The following is an 18,586-nucleotide window of genomic DNA, read 5'->3' as shown; positions in this document are numbered from 1 at the left end:
ATGTCGTACCATCGATCAGCTGAAGTCAGGCTATGATGTACTTTCCTACACGCGGAGCGACATTCATGTACAGAGGGTCATACGAATCGCTACGATGCTGGCACTACACGGATCTGGAGACCTGTTTAGAGGAAAGAAGAAACGGAAGCTCTCAAATGCCACAGAATCCAAGCGACTAGAGCGCATACGATCCCTGCAGTGCCGAGGACGATGGGATAGGTGGTATGGGTGACATGGTGACCCTCAGATTTCGCCACTTGCCAGTCCTGCATAACGTCTAGCACCATGCGCACGTGTCTGGGCGCCAGCTTAGGGACCTCCGAGTTGGATGGCGAGATGGACTCCGATTCAGACGATATTTCGCCCCTCCATTCAGCACATGCAATGGACTTCGCCGTGCCGACAATATTCTTGATCTGTAGAAAGTGGCAGTCAGCGATTACCCTAGTCAATTAATGAACTCACGAACCTGGCGTCCGTTCAATGGAATCTGGGCAAGACGATGAAGATCGCGTTCGCTGATGTCTTCCTTGGTGATGCCGGCCTTAGAGAGGAAGGTTGTCCAGACAGCTCTACGAGACACGAAGTCCAAGTCCGGATACTTCACGCAGAAGTGGATACGACCTGCACGATTCACCTGTCAGTGACACGAAGCAGTACGTGCCCAGGTAAGCAGACGTACTTTCGAAGGCGGAATCAATCTGCTGGATCAGGTTCGTAGTGAAGATGAGGATGCCGGGATGGTACTCGACTTGTCTGAGAAAGATCGAAACTAGGGCATTCCTTGATATGTCGACCTTATCTCTTTCCTGTAGGAACACGTCCGCCTCGTCCACGAGCACGACTGCGTCCCAGCGCTGCCCAAGTCGGAGGATTCGCCTCAAGCGGCTATCGGTTAACTGAGGGCTAGCGCCAAGTTCCCCTGCGCTGACAGCATAGAGAGGCTTGTGGGTAATCTCGGCGACAGCCTCTGCTGTGAGCGTCTTTCCGCACCCAGGGTTACCACACAGTAATCCAATAAGGCCTTTCCCCTTCCCTGCGACCACGTCATCGAACCCTCCTGTGTGCGAGGCGTGCTCTTTTGTTTGAGAAGCATGCTCCGTAACGAGAGATCTGATCAAGGCCTTTGGCTTCTTCTCGAGCACGAGATTGTCGAATGGCTCTGTAGACCACTTAAGGTCTGTGATTCTATCGATCGCGAAGGCACCTGCGTAGCTTAGTCGGTCTCAAGTAATAGCTCGGCAAGAAGCTGACGCACCCCATGCTTTGGTCGTGAAGCAGAATCCAAGTAATATTGGAGTGCAGATGAGGAGCTCCTTTTCCGACAGTCCGTTTGGATTGAGTCGGTGGTAGACGCGTCGCGCGAATTTATTCCCCGGTTGCGTCGATTCGAAGAACGATTCAACGTCAACCATGACACGCTCATTTATCTGCCAAATGTTCATTCAGAGCTGATTGAGGCTGTGAACTAGACTTACCAGCAATCTCAGCCCTGGGTTCTCGTCATCGTTGTCCCTGTCAAACCGTCTTTTTGGCTCCGAGTTGCCCGCCTCGTCGATGTACACAGTGGCTACACCCTCGTGCTGACAGAAATGGAGGCCCAATCCAGCGTAGAGTCGTCCACGGGCAACGGCGGTCTGATAGAGGGTATCATGTTCTGGATAGTACTCAAGGGGATAAACGGGTAAATCGGTGATCAGACGTGCTCCGGAGAATGCAGGGATCTCGACGCTGAAGCTCGAGAGCCCGAACTCCAAGTCGTCCTTGAGTATGATGTCGCATCCAATCTCGGCATATAAATGGCCTGATGGTTTCTGCAAATATTGAAACGTCCGCGCGTGAAGAATGAGGTGCTGATCAGTATCACTGTGATAGGCATGCATGTATGTGTTTGGGCGGAAGAGGGCCCAAAGATACTCATACGTAATTTGCAGGCTGTTCACGAAAACGTCGAAGTCCTTGATGGTTTCCTTGAGATCCTCGTCGATGAATCGTAGGGCTGCTTCAATCCCTTCGAGCCTGTCTCGAGACTCGGCGCTGTTGACCTTTTCTAGGTCACGTCGCTTCGCTTCGAGCTGCTCGTAGGAAAAAAAGAACACCTCCCGCTTTACCTGAGGACCATCGTTCCAGTGTCGTTTTTGAAAGAGAATCGTGGATTCTACTAACCGTTGGGATTCGCGCGGTAAGTTTTAGCCCCCTGACATCTTTGTTGATCTCCAGTAGAACGTCACGCAAACCGTCGTGGTAAATCTCTATGACTGTGTCATCAAGCTGGCCTTTCGAGTCGATGAGACGTTTGACGACGATCATGGCCTTTGGGCTGACTACCGGTCTGTGTGTCTTCCGCATTTCGTATCTCGAAGTGCGCCTTGAAGGTGGTCAAAACGCCATCGCTAGAAACTATGTCACAATGACATACTGATTGAAGCTATGGGAGGTGTTAGATACCGTACAGGTTGGGTACATTAGTTCGGCACTTACAACATATCGTAGCGAGCAATGCGTGGACGAGGCTTTGGCAGATCGTCTACCTCAGCACTAGTTTCTTGGCCATTGGATGCAGTGCCGTTCATGATGGATCCCGGGTGGGTGGGTTGAGATGACATCAGGAAAAAACGCTCCTCGGAATTATGCTGTATAGTTGACCATTCTGAATAATACGTAGAGGCTCAGTAATGGCGAGTCATTCTGATGTCATTCGAAATAATGCATTGAATTCTTATTTCCATACACTTCACTGCTGTACGAGTTCGTAATTATGCATTCATTCACCAGCATGAAACTGACTACAGGCAGCAACATAATGCTAAGACAGAATACTGAATAATAGTACTTGACGGCAATGATACTCGTACTCATTACAATCCAACAGAGAGCACACCCGATGCATTCATAGCTTCATATTGCTCAAGAAAACAAAATATATTGTTTGGTCATGATCGCATATTTGCATCCGAGATACGTCGTACGATGCTACAGCACAACACTGTACATACTGGATCAGCGCAAACACTCACCTGCATCTGCTATGTCGAAAGTCACGGGAGGACATCAATGCTTGTGCATTAGAGGCCGAGGGAGCGCGAGCAGATGGGCGAGAGGAAGCGCAGGCAAAAGAAAGGGTGGGCGAAAGGAAACGTGGGCGAAATGAACGAACGAGCGGGACGAACAGGCGAGTCGGGGGCGCGCAGGCGAGCGAGTGCGCGAGCGAGAGGCCGGGTGAGTGAGTCAGAGCGACTGCGAGTAGAAGCGACTAAGTGAGCGGACGAGCGAGCAGGAGCGCGGGCGCGCGAGCAACTTGGTAAAGGGCGCGTGAGCGAGCACGCAGACAGATGTACTATTCGCCGATATGCCTGCTCGCGAGAGTACTGCTAAAGGAGGCAGCAGTCTGGCATGCCCAAAAAGGGCGCACTGTTAGATTCGAGCCTATGTGCTACTCACTTTGGTTGCCTTCATCGTGCACGCCCTTCTGCCAGCCCCATTGCTACGGATTTGCCTGACTCGGGTAGTCTCATTGTTCTGCACGAGACTTGCATGCACACCGTGTGCTTCCTGTTTCACGCCTTCGAGTAACGAGCTGTACGTGTAATCGAAATCGCGCGGGAGTCGACTCTGCCAAGGAACGTTACACCGAGTGTCGGACAGAAGCGCATGTGTACTTACATGTGAATGGAATGACTCGACGGATGCTTCGCCGTCGGTGTCGCCGCCCCTCGTGCATGCGCTCCACCCGAGCCAGCCTCCGCCACCGTACTCGCTCAACGACGTTCGCGGGGAGATGCCCATGCCACGGTATGAGGCACGGTATACTTCGCCCTCGCCCATGCAGCCGCCGAGCGAGAACCTACGCAAGCTGTATACGTACGCGTGTGCGATGCGCCAGCGGCCTCCGCCGTTGAACAAGCCCAGTTTGAGCTCGTCCCTGCCCCCGTCGTTGCTGGCGTCTTCTGCGGTGTTCGGCATGGGCGTGCAGAAGGCGGTCGATGCGATGAGGGCGCAGCTGAAGGTGGAGATGGGCGTGAAGGTTGAGGCCGAGGATGCACTGTTGTTGTTGGATTGAACGAGATTGGGGTGCCGCGGCGTGGCATTGGAGCTAGTAGTAGACGCAGAGGAGCCACTTTCTGCGGCGCGAACACAAGGCCACAGTTTGTCTGCCCTGAACTTGGCCACGTGTCCGTCTCATCGCCACGTCGCGTCCAACTGCCAGCAACGCTCGTCCTAGCCCTCGTCTATCCCTGCTGCGTCTGTTGGCATAAGGTGCGGCGAGTACCTCACTGTCGATCGTTTCTCGTTAGTCCTGACTCACACCCTTTTGTCGTGTACCAACCTGTTGCCCGTCTCGATTGCCTACGATACGGTACGCATCTGATGTGCTCGCCGAGTGAGTGCCTTTAGTACATCTAGAGCTGGCCCAACACACTGCTCACATTTTTATTCTCGCCACCCTTCTCGCAGCTCCTGCCAAATGGCTCTTCTACCACACGCGTGATGCTCCACTCGCACGGACACTCGCTCTCGTCGCCCAACGGACAATCGTCGCAACGGCAATGGCCCGCCTGGCTGCGAACCTATCCGTTTGTCCGTGCGCAACACTCCACGCAGACGCCCTCCACATTCTCGAGACGCCTGGCAACCCGGACGTTCCTTGCGTGGCAGATGCAGCCGATAGCGGAGGGAGCTCTGTAGTGGACCTGCGTCAGTGATGTTGGAAGCCACGACAAGATACAAGATGACTTACGTGTTCCCAGTGTTGCGCACATTGAACACGTCGACGAATTGACATTACGCATGACTGGTGAGCCTGCCGCCGAGTTGTATGCACATGTGGGCGAGTTCGTCTAATACCCGGTTAGTAATTTCGTCACTGCACAGCTCAAAGGATAGTCAACTATGCTACATTCACAGCCCTTGCTTTTATAGCTTGCTTGCCTGCGCTGCCTGTCAGTGCGATGACACCGGCCGTACCCTGCACTCGGGTATGCGAATTGGTGACACGAACATTGACTGGGATGATATACCCGACGAGTCGATTCGGAGAAGTTGTACATAATTGCATACTATTCCCAGTACTACTACCTGTAGTATTTAATCACTCTCGTGTCTTTGTGCTCCATACTTTATCACCCAATGAATCTAATGTTGCTCAATCTCGATTTGCACTGTCAATGAACTGTCGTAGCATCTAGGGAATATGCTACTAACGAAGTACTACGACTCAATGAGGCAGGAATGGCGGATCATGCTCTGGAATGCACCATATTACTTATCCATTCGTACTTGAAAGAGAGGAGACTAGCTAACAAAAGCTATTCCCGAAAAACTCGGGAACATATGACATTACTGTCTATTCTGCAGAATAACAGTGTATTACGGCACATTCACGGGAGGGTTTTTTCCTGATGGAGAAGGAGTCGACGATGTTTGACAAGACGATTGCGGATGCGATGAGAATACTTGAAACATGATATATATGCCATGCCACGATCTCTGCGGCTGTGCATTCTTGAGCGCGCTGTCTGTCTTCAGTGGTACTTCTCCAAGGATAGAGTTCTACTGTCTGTCACGTTGGTGAAGCCTTATACGCACAGCCTAGGGCGGCGAAGTCACATAGCCCCGCGGCGCAGAGCCCCTTCCGGTCTGCCAGGCATGCGGTACCAATGATGAGAGAGTACTCGAGTGGCATCCTGATAGCTCCATACGGGGAGCGAGCCAGACCCTCATAGCGGAGATGTGAGCGCTTGAGCACCAGCTCAACGACGAGAACCTTACATAGGCGCTACTGCCATGGAGGGGTATCTGATCCTGCTCAACGGTTGTGGGAGGAGGAGGAGGGGGGTCCATTAATGGTACTGGTAATCCCTCTACAGTGGTTCCGCATTTGCACGCGGGCGCTAAAGGTTATGATGGATTGGGCAAGTGTCGTTAGGCACTGGCGCCACAGACACGGGCGGCGACACGCTTTGGTGCGCTTCCATGGAGATATTCCTGTGCGGCCGCACGGTCAGTCTTCTAGTTGTGTTTACAGAAGGCGGGTGTGCCGAACTTGTCGAAGGAGCCAGGTCGGGCGCGCACCCATTTCGACAGGGAGCCGAGGCTCCATGCACGTAGATCTGACCGCGGCGTTGAACATTTGAACGTTGGTCACCATTTGTAGGTTGTGGTCCGAGATCGCGAGGCGTCAAGGCACTGCGTCTTCTGAATGCTTGCCTTACTTATCATGATGGCAGTGTGGGCAGCGCTAGGAGAAGTTCATATACGCACCGCTGGCAATCCGCAGGCCCTCCAACGATCTACCGCACCCTCTGTACCTCCTTGCGACATCGACATCGAGAGCTTGTTCGGCGTACCGTCAACCAATTACTAGCCTCAACACTGCTGGGCGTATCTCAAGCCATGGCTGCCCTAGTATTGCGTCATGACGCTGCTATCCAGTGAGTCTTCAAGTTGTCTGCCATTCTATCTAAGGTCGGGGCTGTCACCAGTACTGTGTGCGACCGTGCTTTGCACTAGATCCAGCAGACCCCAGGAGGCAGATTTGTGCTGAAACGATCATTTTCTTTAGACAACCTCTCTTTCAGCGCGCTTTGAAGCAGTACATTAACGGCCTTGACGAGAAGGCCAAAACCGAGGACTTCTTCGCTCAATATTTCAGCCATCCCAAGGACAAGCCCCCAGACCCTGACGCTATCAATTGCGATATCCAGGATAAGATCGGCAAACACTGGTCCAAATCATCGACAATTGGATTGATTTTGCAGACGTTGGCGAATATTCAGACTAATTACGACGGAGTTGTCAACACACTGAGTACGTGGTGTTTGACGATGCACACAGATTGACCTCATTCTTGTTCCATACTAGCGTCGCTTGATCCGACAAATATATCGGTCGCAGTATGGGCTTGTGTGGGGGTTCTCGCAAAGGTGAGTACAAGCTAGATCATAGTCGTTGATGTGCACAGCACCTATAGCAGTATTGACGCACACCTTGTATATGCAAGGCTGTTGATTGTTACTTCAAGATCCCAGAGAAGATATCCAAGGCACTAGTTGCTCTAGGCGACGATCTCACCAGAATTTCGACTTACAACCGTCTCTTCGGGGACTCTGCTGCACTCGAGAACATATTAATTCAATCCTACGTCGACATTCTGCGTTTTTGGAACAAAGTGTTCCGGGAACTTCGCCATCATAGTGAGTATAGTCATCTGACACGTATTTTCATGGCTTGCTCAACATTTTCAGGATTCACTAGGATCATGTCAGCCCTTGTTCTCCGTACCGACAAATTTGACAACATCATCTCCACAATGCGCACGAACACGGAGAGAGTAGAGAGACAGATAGGGCTTGTCCAGCAAGAACGCGCTCATCTGGAGAAACTCAGTGAGTCACTTCACGACTACAGCTCTGTCGTGGTACTCATTTCATGGTCTGTATCGTAGAACAGACAGTGCGGAGCTTCCTTGGACGACCTATTCCTGCCGGAGCCGGGGCTATCCGTGACAGTTGTCAAAACTCGACAATCAGGGATCAATGCTGTGACTGGATCTTCGAAAATCCTACTTATCAGACGTGGAGGACGGGTGATGCCCGATCCCCGGCGTTGTGGGTCTATGCTCCACCTGGATCCGGGAAATCTACTCTCTGCCGCAGAGTGGTACAGGCAGTGCAGAGGGAGTCTCCCTCTGTCGCCGTGGCGTCGCATTTTTTTCAGTTCGATCAAGAGTTCACAACCCTCGATGTCCTGAAATCCCTTGCCGCCCAGTTGTGGGAATCCTCATCGTTACAACACTCTTCATATTCCCTCCTTCATGCGCTGGCTCGTCTTGCAGACGACAAAACCAAAGATACTACAACACAGGTCCGGTCGATATTGGATACGCTCATCCAGACACTGCCTACGGTGTATATCTTCATCGATGGAGTGGACGAAGAGGTGGCGAAGGGAACTGCTGGGAATGCCTGCCGGGACAATGAGGCTTCGTTCAACACGCTCCCGGTCCTGGATGTGATCAACAGCTTCGTCACATCTGATGCGAGAACGCACCGAGGCATACGTCTCTGGATAAGCTCTCAGGACATCCCCTACACTAGGAGAAAATTTGAAGCGTACACCCTGTTTAACATCAAAGATGCGGTCAAGTCGGGCATCTGGTGTTATCTTTCGAGTGCCATCCATGACTTGACCTTCGTGCCTCCAGAACAACGAGATTCTATCTTGCAACAACTCATGGGGCGCGTCGAAAGCAATTTCTTGTGGGCGCATCTCATGGTTGTCGAGCTCACGAAGGCTACCACCCTGGCAGAAATGGACCGAATATTGGGGGAAGGGAGGGTCGGTGACCTGGACGCGTACTATGCAAGGTTCCTCGATAATCTCAAGCAATCAACACCCCAGAAGGTAGCCATATCCCGGTACGTGTGGTGTTGATAGTCAACTCCGCCTGATACTAGGTCAATGTTGACACTGTCGCTTTCAGTGATGTGTTTTCCCTCGTGACATTCGCGAGGCGACCGCTGAAGATCGGGGAGATACAAGAGGCCATTGCAGTTTTGAATAGTAGAGCCGGTCATCTCGATGACTCGCATAAGCCCTTCCTCCCTACTCTCCTCGAACTCCTTTCCCCTCTCATCGAAGTGCAGCCCGAACACACTGTCGATAACCACGACAGCACCGATTCGCTTACAAGCGATCAAGGCAATGAACTACAGAAAACATGCCGACTCTTCCATTCAACCCTGTTCGACTTCCTGAACAGACACGCGGAACTTCTTTGCGGCGACATCGACTCGGAGGAGAGCCAGCACGGCCACACTGTGACAGGCTTCTGTGTTTGCCCGCTACGGATCGCAGACGCCTGTCTCCTCTACCTTGCGCAGACCAGATACTCGTGGTTGCTCAGGCGGCAGGACAACACATGGGTTGATGCAGAGAATCAGCACGTCTCTGCGCATCACTTCCTTACCTACAGTGCCAAGAACTGGGACAAACACCTTGATCTGGTCAGTCCAAATAGCAATGATTTCAACTTCCCTCCTGTCGGTGCAATCACTGGTGCTGTTTCGCGGATCACGGCACAATTTCGCATACATGTGGAGAACTTCCTCAGCTCGTCGAACTTCCAGACCTGTATACAGGTGCAAAGCCTTTGGATTGATGGCGCGTTCAGCCCATATGAAGTGTCTGGTGACGAAGACCACTTACTATGGGTTCGACGTAGTCTTCCACACTGGATCGGCGCAATCTCTGGCAAGTACCGCGCGTACTACTATCATCGCTTCTGGTGGGACTGGTTTCCATTCTTGTCGTGTGCAACCTGCGACAACCCAAGGTGTTTATTCTCATCGTACAAGGGAGAAGTAGATCGTTGTTGGTGGGGGTGTGAGAACAAGCGGAACGACGGTCGACGGGCGCGAGTGTCCCGGGCGCGGACGATGCCCGAAGGGCAATCGCGTGAGGTATGTACATCGAAAACCCCTGTATATATACCCTTCCCTTATCCATTTTTGGCCAGGTACTATCGCGGCCGAGCTTGCGAGCTCGTCCCTGACCTCGTGTTCCAACACACTCCCCCGAGCGAAGCAAGCGAGCGCGTTGTGTGCACTCCCCACAGTTCAACATCCGGCACTCCCCCAAGCTCAAGTCTTCATCCTCTCGGCGCAGTCATCCAGCTCCGGCACCCATTCCAACACTCCGACATCCGGCCGATAGTCCATGCTCATGCGAGCTCCGACGGGCGACCCTTAGGTGCGAAGGTAAGGCGACAACGTACAGCGGCGCGATCCTCGTCCAAATCCGGCAACTTCACAACATCTCCAGCGACAACAATTCGATCGGCGGTGTCCTCGACGGACAGTTCGGCGGTGCCCTCGGCGGGCGGTTCGGTCATGCCCTCGGCGGGCGGTTCGGTCATGCCCTCGGCGGGCGGGTCGACGGTGCGACAGCGGTGCCCTCGGCGGCGGGCGGTTCGATGGTTCGGCGGTTCGACGATGGTGCCCTCAGCGGTGGGCAAGACAACGGTTCGGCGATGGACAGCTTCGGCCCTGTCCCGGGCGGTTCGGTTCGACAGGTCGATCGTACGACGTGCGGCGGCGGTGGCGCGCGTGTGGCGTTCAACAGCGGGTAGACGGCTTCAGCCTCGTCTAGGCAGGTGGGTCGACGGCGACGGCGGGAGTCTGCGGCATAGCGACGGCCAGCAGAGTATCAGCGAGTGACAGCATGCGCGCGAGGTACGGCAACGCAGCGAGTGGCGGGCTTTCAGCTGCCCCCAGAGCCTTCTGGTAGTAAACCCCCAGGTGGGCTGACGCGATTGTGTGAGAACAAGCGGAACGACGGTCAACGGGCACGAGTGTCCCGGGCGCGGACGATGCCCGAAGGGCAATCGCGTGAGGTATGTACATCGAAAACCCCTGTATATATACCCTTCCCTTATCCATTTTCGGCCAGGTACTATCGCGGCCGAGCTTGCGAGCTCGTCCCTGACCTCGTGTTCCAACAGGGGGTGTCTTAGTTCTCAAAACTTCTTATCCGTGATGGAGAGCCGCTACCGTTGCTTCCGGTTCGAGGAGACAGGAAGTGAGGAATGTCCACAAGACCACTCTGAATCGGACTTCCAGACCGCCTTTGCTACTCTCGACAGCGTGCGGACTCTGCGGCTCGTGTACGGATTCTCCTCTGTCGCCCAACAGTGCTAGTCCGTTGCTCATACATCTTGTGCTATATACAGATCGGCATTGGACGGTCAACTCAGCTTCAAACTCGAGACATGTGTTGAGGTGGGACCGAGACGCGGGCGCTTGTGATGACACGGACACGTGACGAACGAACGGACTCAACGGACGCGCGTAGAGTAGAGCTACCTCAGTCGAGTACCACGAGGACGCGACTGAGGTAAGCCTGTTTGTAGTTTTATTCTCGGATGCTGGGCACTGATACTGTATTCCTAGACTTTGTAACCTTAACAGGTTATGAGCCCCGTCTCGTTTTTCTGACCGCTTCCTCGTACAAACCGACGACACTTTAAGGGCACAACCACCCGTTTTCGACGATTCCACGGCAAAACCACCGTTCTCACACGCATATAGTCACCGAAAACGCATATACCCACGATGTCGGACGACAAGGACAAAGTGATCATACTCCCTGAGAACTTCCACCTGACTCGCACCAACTGGGTGCAGTGGAAGAGCAAAATCCTCACAATCGTCGAACTCCAGGGAAAGCTAGGCCACTTGCTCGGAAAGACGACCGCGCCTAAGCCCGCCGGCGCCACGCCCACCCCAGCCGAAGAGACCGAGCTTGCCAAATGGAACAAGAATGACTTGCACGCGAAGGCAACATGCACGCTAAACATGGATCTATCAATCTGCGGTGTTGAACCCTTCGGTCTTACAGCGTACGAGTTCTGGACGGCTCTACTGGCGATAAAGGAGAGGCGAAGCGAGCTGGCGGTCATGAACGCCGAGGAGTATTTGAAGAAGTGCAAGTACGTCCCTGGCTCAGACATCCATGCCCACTTCGAGGAACTACGCCGTCGTCGCAAGGCGTGTAACGAGATGGCATCACCTCTCACCGACCACCGCTTCGCGATCATCATATGCCAATCCATGGGCGATGTATACAACCATATCACGGCCAGCCTTCTTACGAAATCCGATCCAGAAGACGTCATCCTGACAATCCTCGCCGTCCACGACAACGAAATGCTACGAACCGGTCAACCCCAAAATCCACTCGGAGTCACGCAGATGGCAGCGCCGGTCGAGCAGCATACGTCAGCGTTCATGACGGCCGCGAAGGCGGCAATGATTTGCGACTGGTGCCTGTGGAAGGGTCATTCGAAGGAGAGGTGTTATTGCGAGGGCGGAGGGATGGCAGGCCAACAACCGTCGACTTGGAAGTCGCAGCCGAGACCGAAGAAGGGCTCGCCGGCCGACCTAGCGCATCCCATGGCGAGCGCACAGATCGTCAGTACTCCGGCGACCACTATCCCTTCCTCATCCTTCGCGACTCCTACCGCGGCCCTCAACTACAACGTGTTCATGGCCAGCGCAGTCCTCATCCAGGATGAACCAGCGGACGGGACGATACGTGCCTACCTGGACTCGGGCGCGAGCCATCATTACTTCACGAACCACGCAGACTTTTCTGAGTACCTCCCTTTAACCCCACACGCCGGAAGCAGCGCGAAACGAGGCACCAACTTCACTATCATCGGTGTCGGGTGCGTCCACGCCGAGATGACGATCGGAGGTCAGAAGTCGGTAGTCACCTTTCGCAACGCCCTCCATGTACCAGAGCTCGCGGCGAACCTGATATCCATATCGCGGATCGACGGTAGTGGGTGCAACATTGCGATCAAGGGAGGGGAGATGCGAATCATAGGCCAAGGCGGAGGAAACCCTATCCTTGTCGGGAAGATGCCCGCGGGCAACCTATACGAAGTCGTGCTGTCTCGAGTCAACGTACAGTCGATCCCGAACGCGGCAACTTCGGGAAAGTTGACTGCCTACACACTTGGCATCGCCGTTTCGGACATGCCAGCGAGCGTACTGTGATGGAAATGGCGAGATCCGGCGCAGTCACAGGCATGGAAGTAGTCGGAGGGATGCCGCTCGGGAAGTGCGAGGACTGCATCAAAGGGAAGCATCCTCGCAAGCCCTTTACGTCGTCGAGCGTCGAAAAGGAGGTGTGTGAGCGAATCTACATCGACTTGACGGGACGTGCACGGGAGCCATCATTGGGCGGAGCATACCACAGCATGACCCTCCACGACGGAAAATCATCCTTCGAAGCGCTTGACATCCTGAAAACTAAGGAAGCTAGCGAGACTCTCGAGTCTTTCAGCAGCTTCAAGTCGATGGCCGAGTTGCAGACGGGCAAGAAAATCTTACGCATACGTACCGACAACGGGCACGAATTTGACAACGCACTGTGGGCCGCTTTCACTCGGAAGCACGGGATTATCCACGAGACAACGACACCGTACACGCCCCAGCAGGACGGTATAGCAGAGCGCGGGCATCGAACCTTGGGCGATCATGCCAGGTCCATGCTCTTCGATGCAGGGTTGCCAGTTAGACTGTGGGCGGAGGCGTACAAGACGGCGACGTACGTAAAGAACCTGACGGCTTCTGCACGCCAAGGAGGTCGTACGCCTTACGAAGCGTGGTTCGGACGCGTGCCGGACGTCGCTCACCTGCGAGCTTTTGGATCAGTGGCATGGGCGAAGGTCCCCGACGAGACGCGTACAAAACTAGACCCAAAGTCAATCCGGTGTATCCTCGTCGGGTACACCGAGAATGCGAACTACAGGCTGTGGGACCCAGCGACTGGTCGTATGATCCGGAGCCGCAATGTTATATTTGAGGAAGGACCCGGGCACCGAACTCTGATCCAGGACACACCGACCGTTGTGCATGTCGAGGAAGTGGAGCAGGAGCAGGAACTGGGACACGTCGTAGAGGAACCCGACGGTCAGCCGGAGCGCATGGAGCCGGAAGTTGCGGGAGAGGCGAGGCCAGCAGAGGTGGATGAACCTATCGAAGCGCCGAGGGAGGCAGTAGCACCGCGCAGATCGACGAGAGCCACGGCACCGAGCCAGAAACTACGTGAGTCACACGAGTCCGACGAGCGTGAACAGGCGGCGCGCGACAAGGGAGAAGCGTGGGCCGTCGACGACGATGGGGTTGCCCCGCGTAATCCGAGCCCGGAGGGCGCCTACTTGGCCATGTTCACGGAGGCGACGTCTGCAGGCAGTGACGGGGACGTCCGGTGGTACCGCGGGGGCAAGACACCGGAGACCTACAAAGAGGCATGCCGTCAATCGGAGATTTGGACACCCTCGATGGACAGCGAGATCAATGGCCTGAAGAAAATCAACGCATGGGAGCTCGTACCACGCACACCAGACATGAACGTAATAGGAAACAAATGGGTATACGCACGGAAGTTCAACGGCGACGAGGAGTCCAACGGGAAGTGGAAACCGAAGGCACGGCTCGTGGCGAAAGGATTTCAGCAGATACCCGGCGTCGACTACTTCGAGACCCACGCCTCTGTCGTGCGGTTCGAATCTCTACGACTGGTATGTGCGACGGCGGTTGTACGCGACATGGAGATGGCGCAGGATGACGTCGAGAAAGCATACCTCAATGCATCCCCGGAAGAGACTATCTACATGGAACAACCGGCTGGGTACGTCTCGGCGGAGTTTCCGACTCACGTCTGCAGGATGGTACGTGGCTTGTACGGGTGCATGCAGGCGGGAAACGACTGGTGGAAGCACCTTGACGAGACGTACCAGGACCTGGGCTTCTCGCGATCGCGATCGGATGAGTGCGTACGGGCGAGGTTCGACGGAGACGGTCTGGCTATTACCGCAACGTACACGGACGACATCGGGGAGGCGGCGGATTCGGAGGAAGGGCTAGCAACCGTGCGGTCCGAGCTCGCTGTGCGGTACCGGCTCAGCGGGGGAGGTGAGCTGAAGTACATGCTAGGTGTTCTGATCGAGCGAGACCGGGCGCAAAAGACGATGCGTCTTTCCCAGTGTGCGTACGCGGAACGCGTGCTTGACCGGTTCGGGATGAAGAACTCAAACCCGGTCAAGGCACCACTCGAGCCCGGGTGCAAGCTGTCGAAGGAAGCTGAGCCGGCGACCGCTGAGCAGCGCGAGGAAATGGAGAAGATCCCCTACCGCGAAGCGCTTGGAGCCGTTATGTACCTCGCCGTCGCGACTCGCCCTGATCTATCCTACCCGGTCCAACTCCTTAGCCGCTTCATGGCGAACCCGTCGTACGAGCACTGGCGCGCACTCAAACGTGTTCTTCGCTATATCAGAGGGACCCTAGACTATGGGATAACCTACGACGGCAACCACTCAGCAGGTCTCCAACCCACAATCTACTCGGACGCGTCCCAGGGCGACTGCGCCGACACGGGACGGTCGACGCACGGACACGTCGTCATGATGGCGGGCGGACCAGTCTCATGGAGCTCGCGGAGGCAAGCAGTGGTGACGCTGTCGACCACCGAGGCCGAATACATCGCTGCCGTTCACGCAGGGCAGACGGGAGTCTGGATCGCGAACTTCATGGACGAGATCTACGTGCCGATCCAGCGTCCTGTGGTGATTCGAATGGACAGCGCTGGGGGAGAAAGCCTGGCGACTCGTTCGACGAACTTCTCGCGGGTACGGCACTTGCACATCCGGTACCATTGGCTGCGAGAGGCGATTCGGGGTAAGCAGCTGAAGATTATTCATATTCCTGGTGCGGACAATCCTGCAGACATTTTCACGAAAGCACTTTCTTTACCTACGCTACTTAAACACTTACTTTACATGCGCGTCGCGGCCCCGGGGGAGTGTTGAGGTGGGACCGAGACGCGGGCGCTTGTGATGACACGGACACGTGACGAACGAACGGACTCAACGGATGCGCGTAGAGTAGAGCTACCTCAGTCGAGTACCACGAGGACGCGACTGAGGTAAGCCTGTTTGTAGTTTTATTCTCGGATGCTGGGCACTGATACTGTATTCCTAGACTTTGTAACCTTAACAGGTAGTGTAGCAATCGAGTCGAGTACCACGAGGACGCGACTGAGACTTTGTAACCTTAACAACATGGAGCTATGCTACAGACAAGTTGCCAACCATGAAGAGATCTCAAATCTTGTTGGTCGACGGTGAACATTGCAATGCGGCATACTATGCGGCCTGCACACCGAGCGGCTCGAAGTCGTATAGTATCTGCGAAGGTCAGGGTGGCGCACCGCTTGCTTCCTTCAGTAACAACGGCCAATGCCTTCGCATCGGCGTACAGCTGTACGTCGTCGATGACACTGGCAAGTACCAGGTCTTTGACGGGACGGACGCGCCGAAGAAGAGAGAATACATCGAGGAGATCGCGGGACGCAGTGATGTGGTTATCGTTGCCAGCCGACGGATTGATCCTGTGGTCAAGGCCGGGCATTCTTCGTACAGAGCGGAGAGCCGAGGCTCGAATTTAGTCCATGGGACCAGTGACAGCGACGAGGAGTGGGCTGACTCGGACACTGAGGACGGTATGACCTCTGACTGTCTTCTGGTGACTTCGAGGATGGTGGGTACCAGTCTTGGAGCGACACCTCTTCTGCAGGTTCTAGACCTGAAGACGAATCGAACTCGGGATATGCGACCTCTCCAGACGAGCAAGGAAACAGTGATCCAGAGTGCTCTGACTACGAGCATGACGACCCTATCAGTGAACTGAGGATGCAGGTGGCTGAGGAAGATATTTATGATGACGATGCGGATGATCAATGCATGGAAGATGCAGATGAAGGCGAGTATGCTGACAGCGACGACTCGGGTATCAGTTCATCTGTATTCGCCTTCGGTCAAATCCGTCGATATGCAGGAGAGGATCTCTACGAACGCCGAGGGCACGGCCGTGGCAGGACGAAAAACGTCGACGGCCCTGTGCGACACCAGCGGGCTCGAATGCGCATCTTCGCGCCTGAGCCTGAGGGCAGACTCTACCAGTTCTCTAGACCCACCTCGACATCGCTGTCTGATTCTCCTCCAGCTCTTCACCCCACTCAGCCATTGGTAGTATGGCCTTTGGGAGGACGGGAGGTTCTGTTCGTTGACTACGACTACGGCTCCTGTTTTATCCGTGAAATTGGTGCCACATCGAAAGCGGGTGAGTGGACTACCTGGATCTCTCTACAAGCCATCACTCATATGTATAATTCAGCGTCTGATGTCCTCACTATGAAATGTCGCTTCACGGACGATGGTCGTTATCTCCACATTGCCGCCTTTGAAGGCAGTCCTGCGGCACCCGAAGATGGGCACCCCTCGTCTTCCGAGTCTGATGTCAAGCTGGTTGTGTATTCGTACCGGCTTTCCGCACAAAAGCCTACGCGAAGTCTACCTAGATTGGTGTATACCTCTCAGCAGGTCGACATAGGTGTTTCCGGCCGTGGAGAGCTTTCCCCTACACTCCCTTGCACCCTTACATGGACTAGCACTCATCTCTACGTGACCTGGAGTGGCATGACACTCCTGGTCTATCGAATCCCTCTCTTCGGCCAACAGGAATCCCCAGAGAACACGATGGTTCAGCGGCCTAAGGAGACGATACTGTTGCCAGCAAGTGCCAGGTATCGCGACGTCTTCTTCTTCCCCCCGGCGACAACGATTCGCTCGCACAGATCATCGTAGGTGGACCCATCATCAGAGAGAAAAGGTTTGTACCGCTAGCAATAGACCTAGTAACCCCCGTTGGTTGCACCTTGCACACTGTTGAACACCTAGGAGATTGGATCGACGCGGATAACGCTTCGGAATTGAAGCGAGACAAGGAGGCTGGTCAGTTTATTGTACCGCTGGAGAAGTTTGATCGTGATGTGGACTGTCTCAGTAAGTACACATTCAGGTCTGCTTGCTTGACTGATATGACGCTTATTTTCTGTTTGCAGTCGAACCCTTCCTATGGCAGGGTTAGAAGAGTTGCTAGGCTGTCTGACGAGTAACGAGTTACGTACACTAACAGTGGTCATCCATGACCGTCTCCCCCTTTTCTTTTCTTGCCCTACTACAACTTTGACGAGTTCGCCTCGCCTACCTGCCTCAGTATAGAACGAATTATGCCCTCATACAAGCCGTCTCTCCTCTTGTGATTACCACTTAAACAACGGCTCGCTGTGATTGATTGGCAGTCTGCTCGGGAGCGTCTAGTACGTGCCAGGCTCGGTGAGGCCCACATCATTTATTGTGCGGGTTTTCACGCCTGCAACTCTGTCCAAGTCAGCCAATGGTGAGCGCTTGAGCGTCGCGCTCGCCCGATCACTCAAGCGACCATGGGCTCGCAGATAATACCCTAATTCCTTGACGACGCAACACTCCCGTCACATGGCTCGAACCCTCCACCGCAGCGCAGCAAGTGGTCGGGTCAATGAAGCCGAGGATAGCATAGGTATTGTTCACAACAGGGAACTTGAAGGGGGCAGCCGGAGTTGGGGACGCAGCCAATGGAACTAGCGCAGCACAGGTTGGGCGCGATAGTGTAGTCAGTTATGCTACATACTAGTCGATGAGTCTTATGCTCCCGCATGCTGAGATATCACTCACCGTCGAGGACCGTCAATGGTGTGAAGCGGCTCGCCTTAAAAGTGGACTCAAGTCCGGCTTCGTATTGGCGATTGCGCACGCACATACTCACTTTGGTTGGCGATCTGCGAACGGTGATTGATATTTCGACGAAAGGGAAGGTAGACCTATCAGAAAGTCACAACATTCCATGTACAATCAAGCGCGGCGCAGCAGTGTACCATTCGACTGTCGGTCCTGAAGGTCTGGACATCTCAGCAGGTCAAAATCGGCATCATCATATTAAACAAATTCCACAGCCCTACTCTGCAGCTTAGAACTCCTTAACGCCCCACGGACAATATGCCACGCCTCGCATATTCCACGGACACGACTTTTGTTGCACGTTCCCCTTCTCGTCGGATGCACGACAGTGCATCATCCCGTGTACCCCTTCCACAACAGTGGCGGAAATCGACCACAACGTCCAGCTCCACTTCCCGCCTT

At 54.5% G+C, this 18,586-nt stretch overlaps 1 protein-coding gene across 1 annotated transcript; it reads left to right on the top strand.

The window, feature by feature from the left end:
• Nucleotides 1-6,393: 6,393 nt before the first annotated feature.
• Nucleotides 6,394-10,306, top strand: B0H18DRAFT_1176611 (uncharacterized protein; the record flags this gene model as incomplete). Its single annotated transcript, XM_048035936.1, has 8 exons — nt 6,394-6,431; nt 6,563-6,807; nt 6,862-6,923; nt 7,001-7,193; nt 7,245-7,385; nt 7,445-8,417; nt 8,483-9,334; nt 9,751-10,306. 8 exons carry the CDS (start codon nt 6,394-6,396, stop codon nt 10,127-10,129), a joined length of 2,883 nt encoding a protein of 960 aa, XP_047884653.1. The 3' UTR covers nt 10,130-10,306.
• Between the last annotated feature and the right edge of the window lie 8,280 nt (nt 10,307-18,586).

Source organism: Fomitopsis serialis, assembly GCF_022376445.1.
Source record: "Fomitopsis serialis strain Sig1Antser10 chromosome Unknown B0H18scaffold_421, whole genome shotgun sequence".
Classification (NCBI taxonomy): Eukaryota; Fungi; Basidiomycota; class Agaricomycetes; order Polyporales; family Fomitopsidaceae; genus Fomitopsis; species Fomitopsis serialis.
This window is presented reverse-complemented; position numbering and strand designations above follow the sequence as displayed.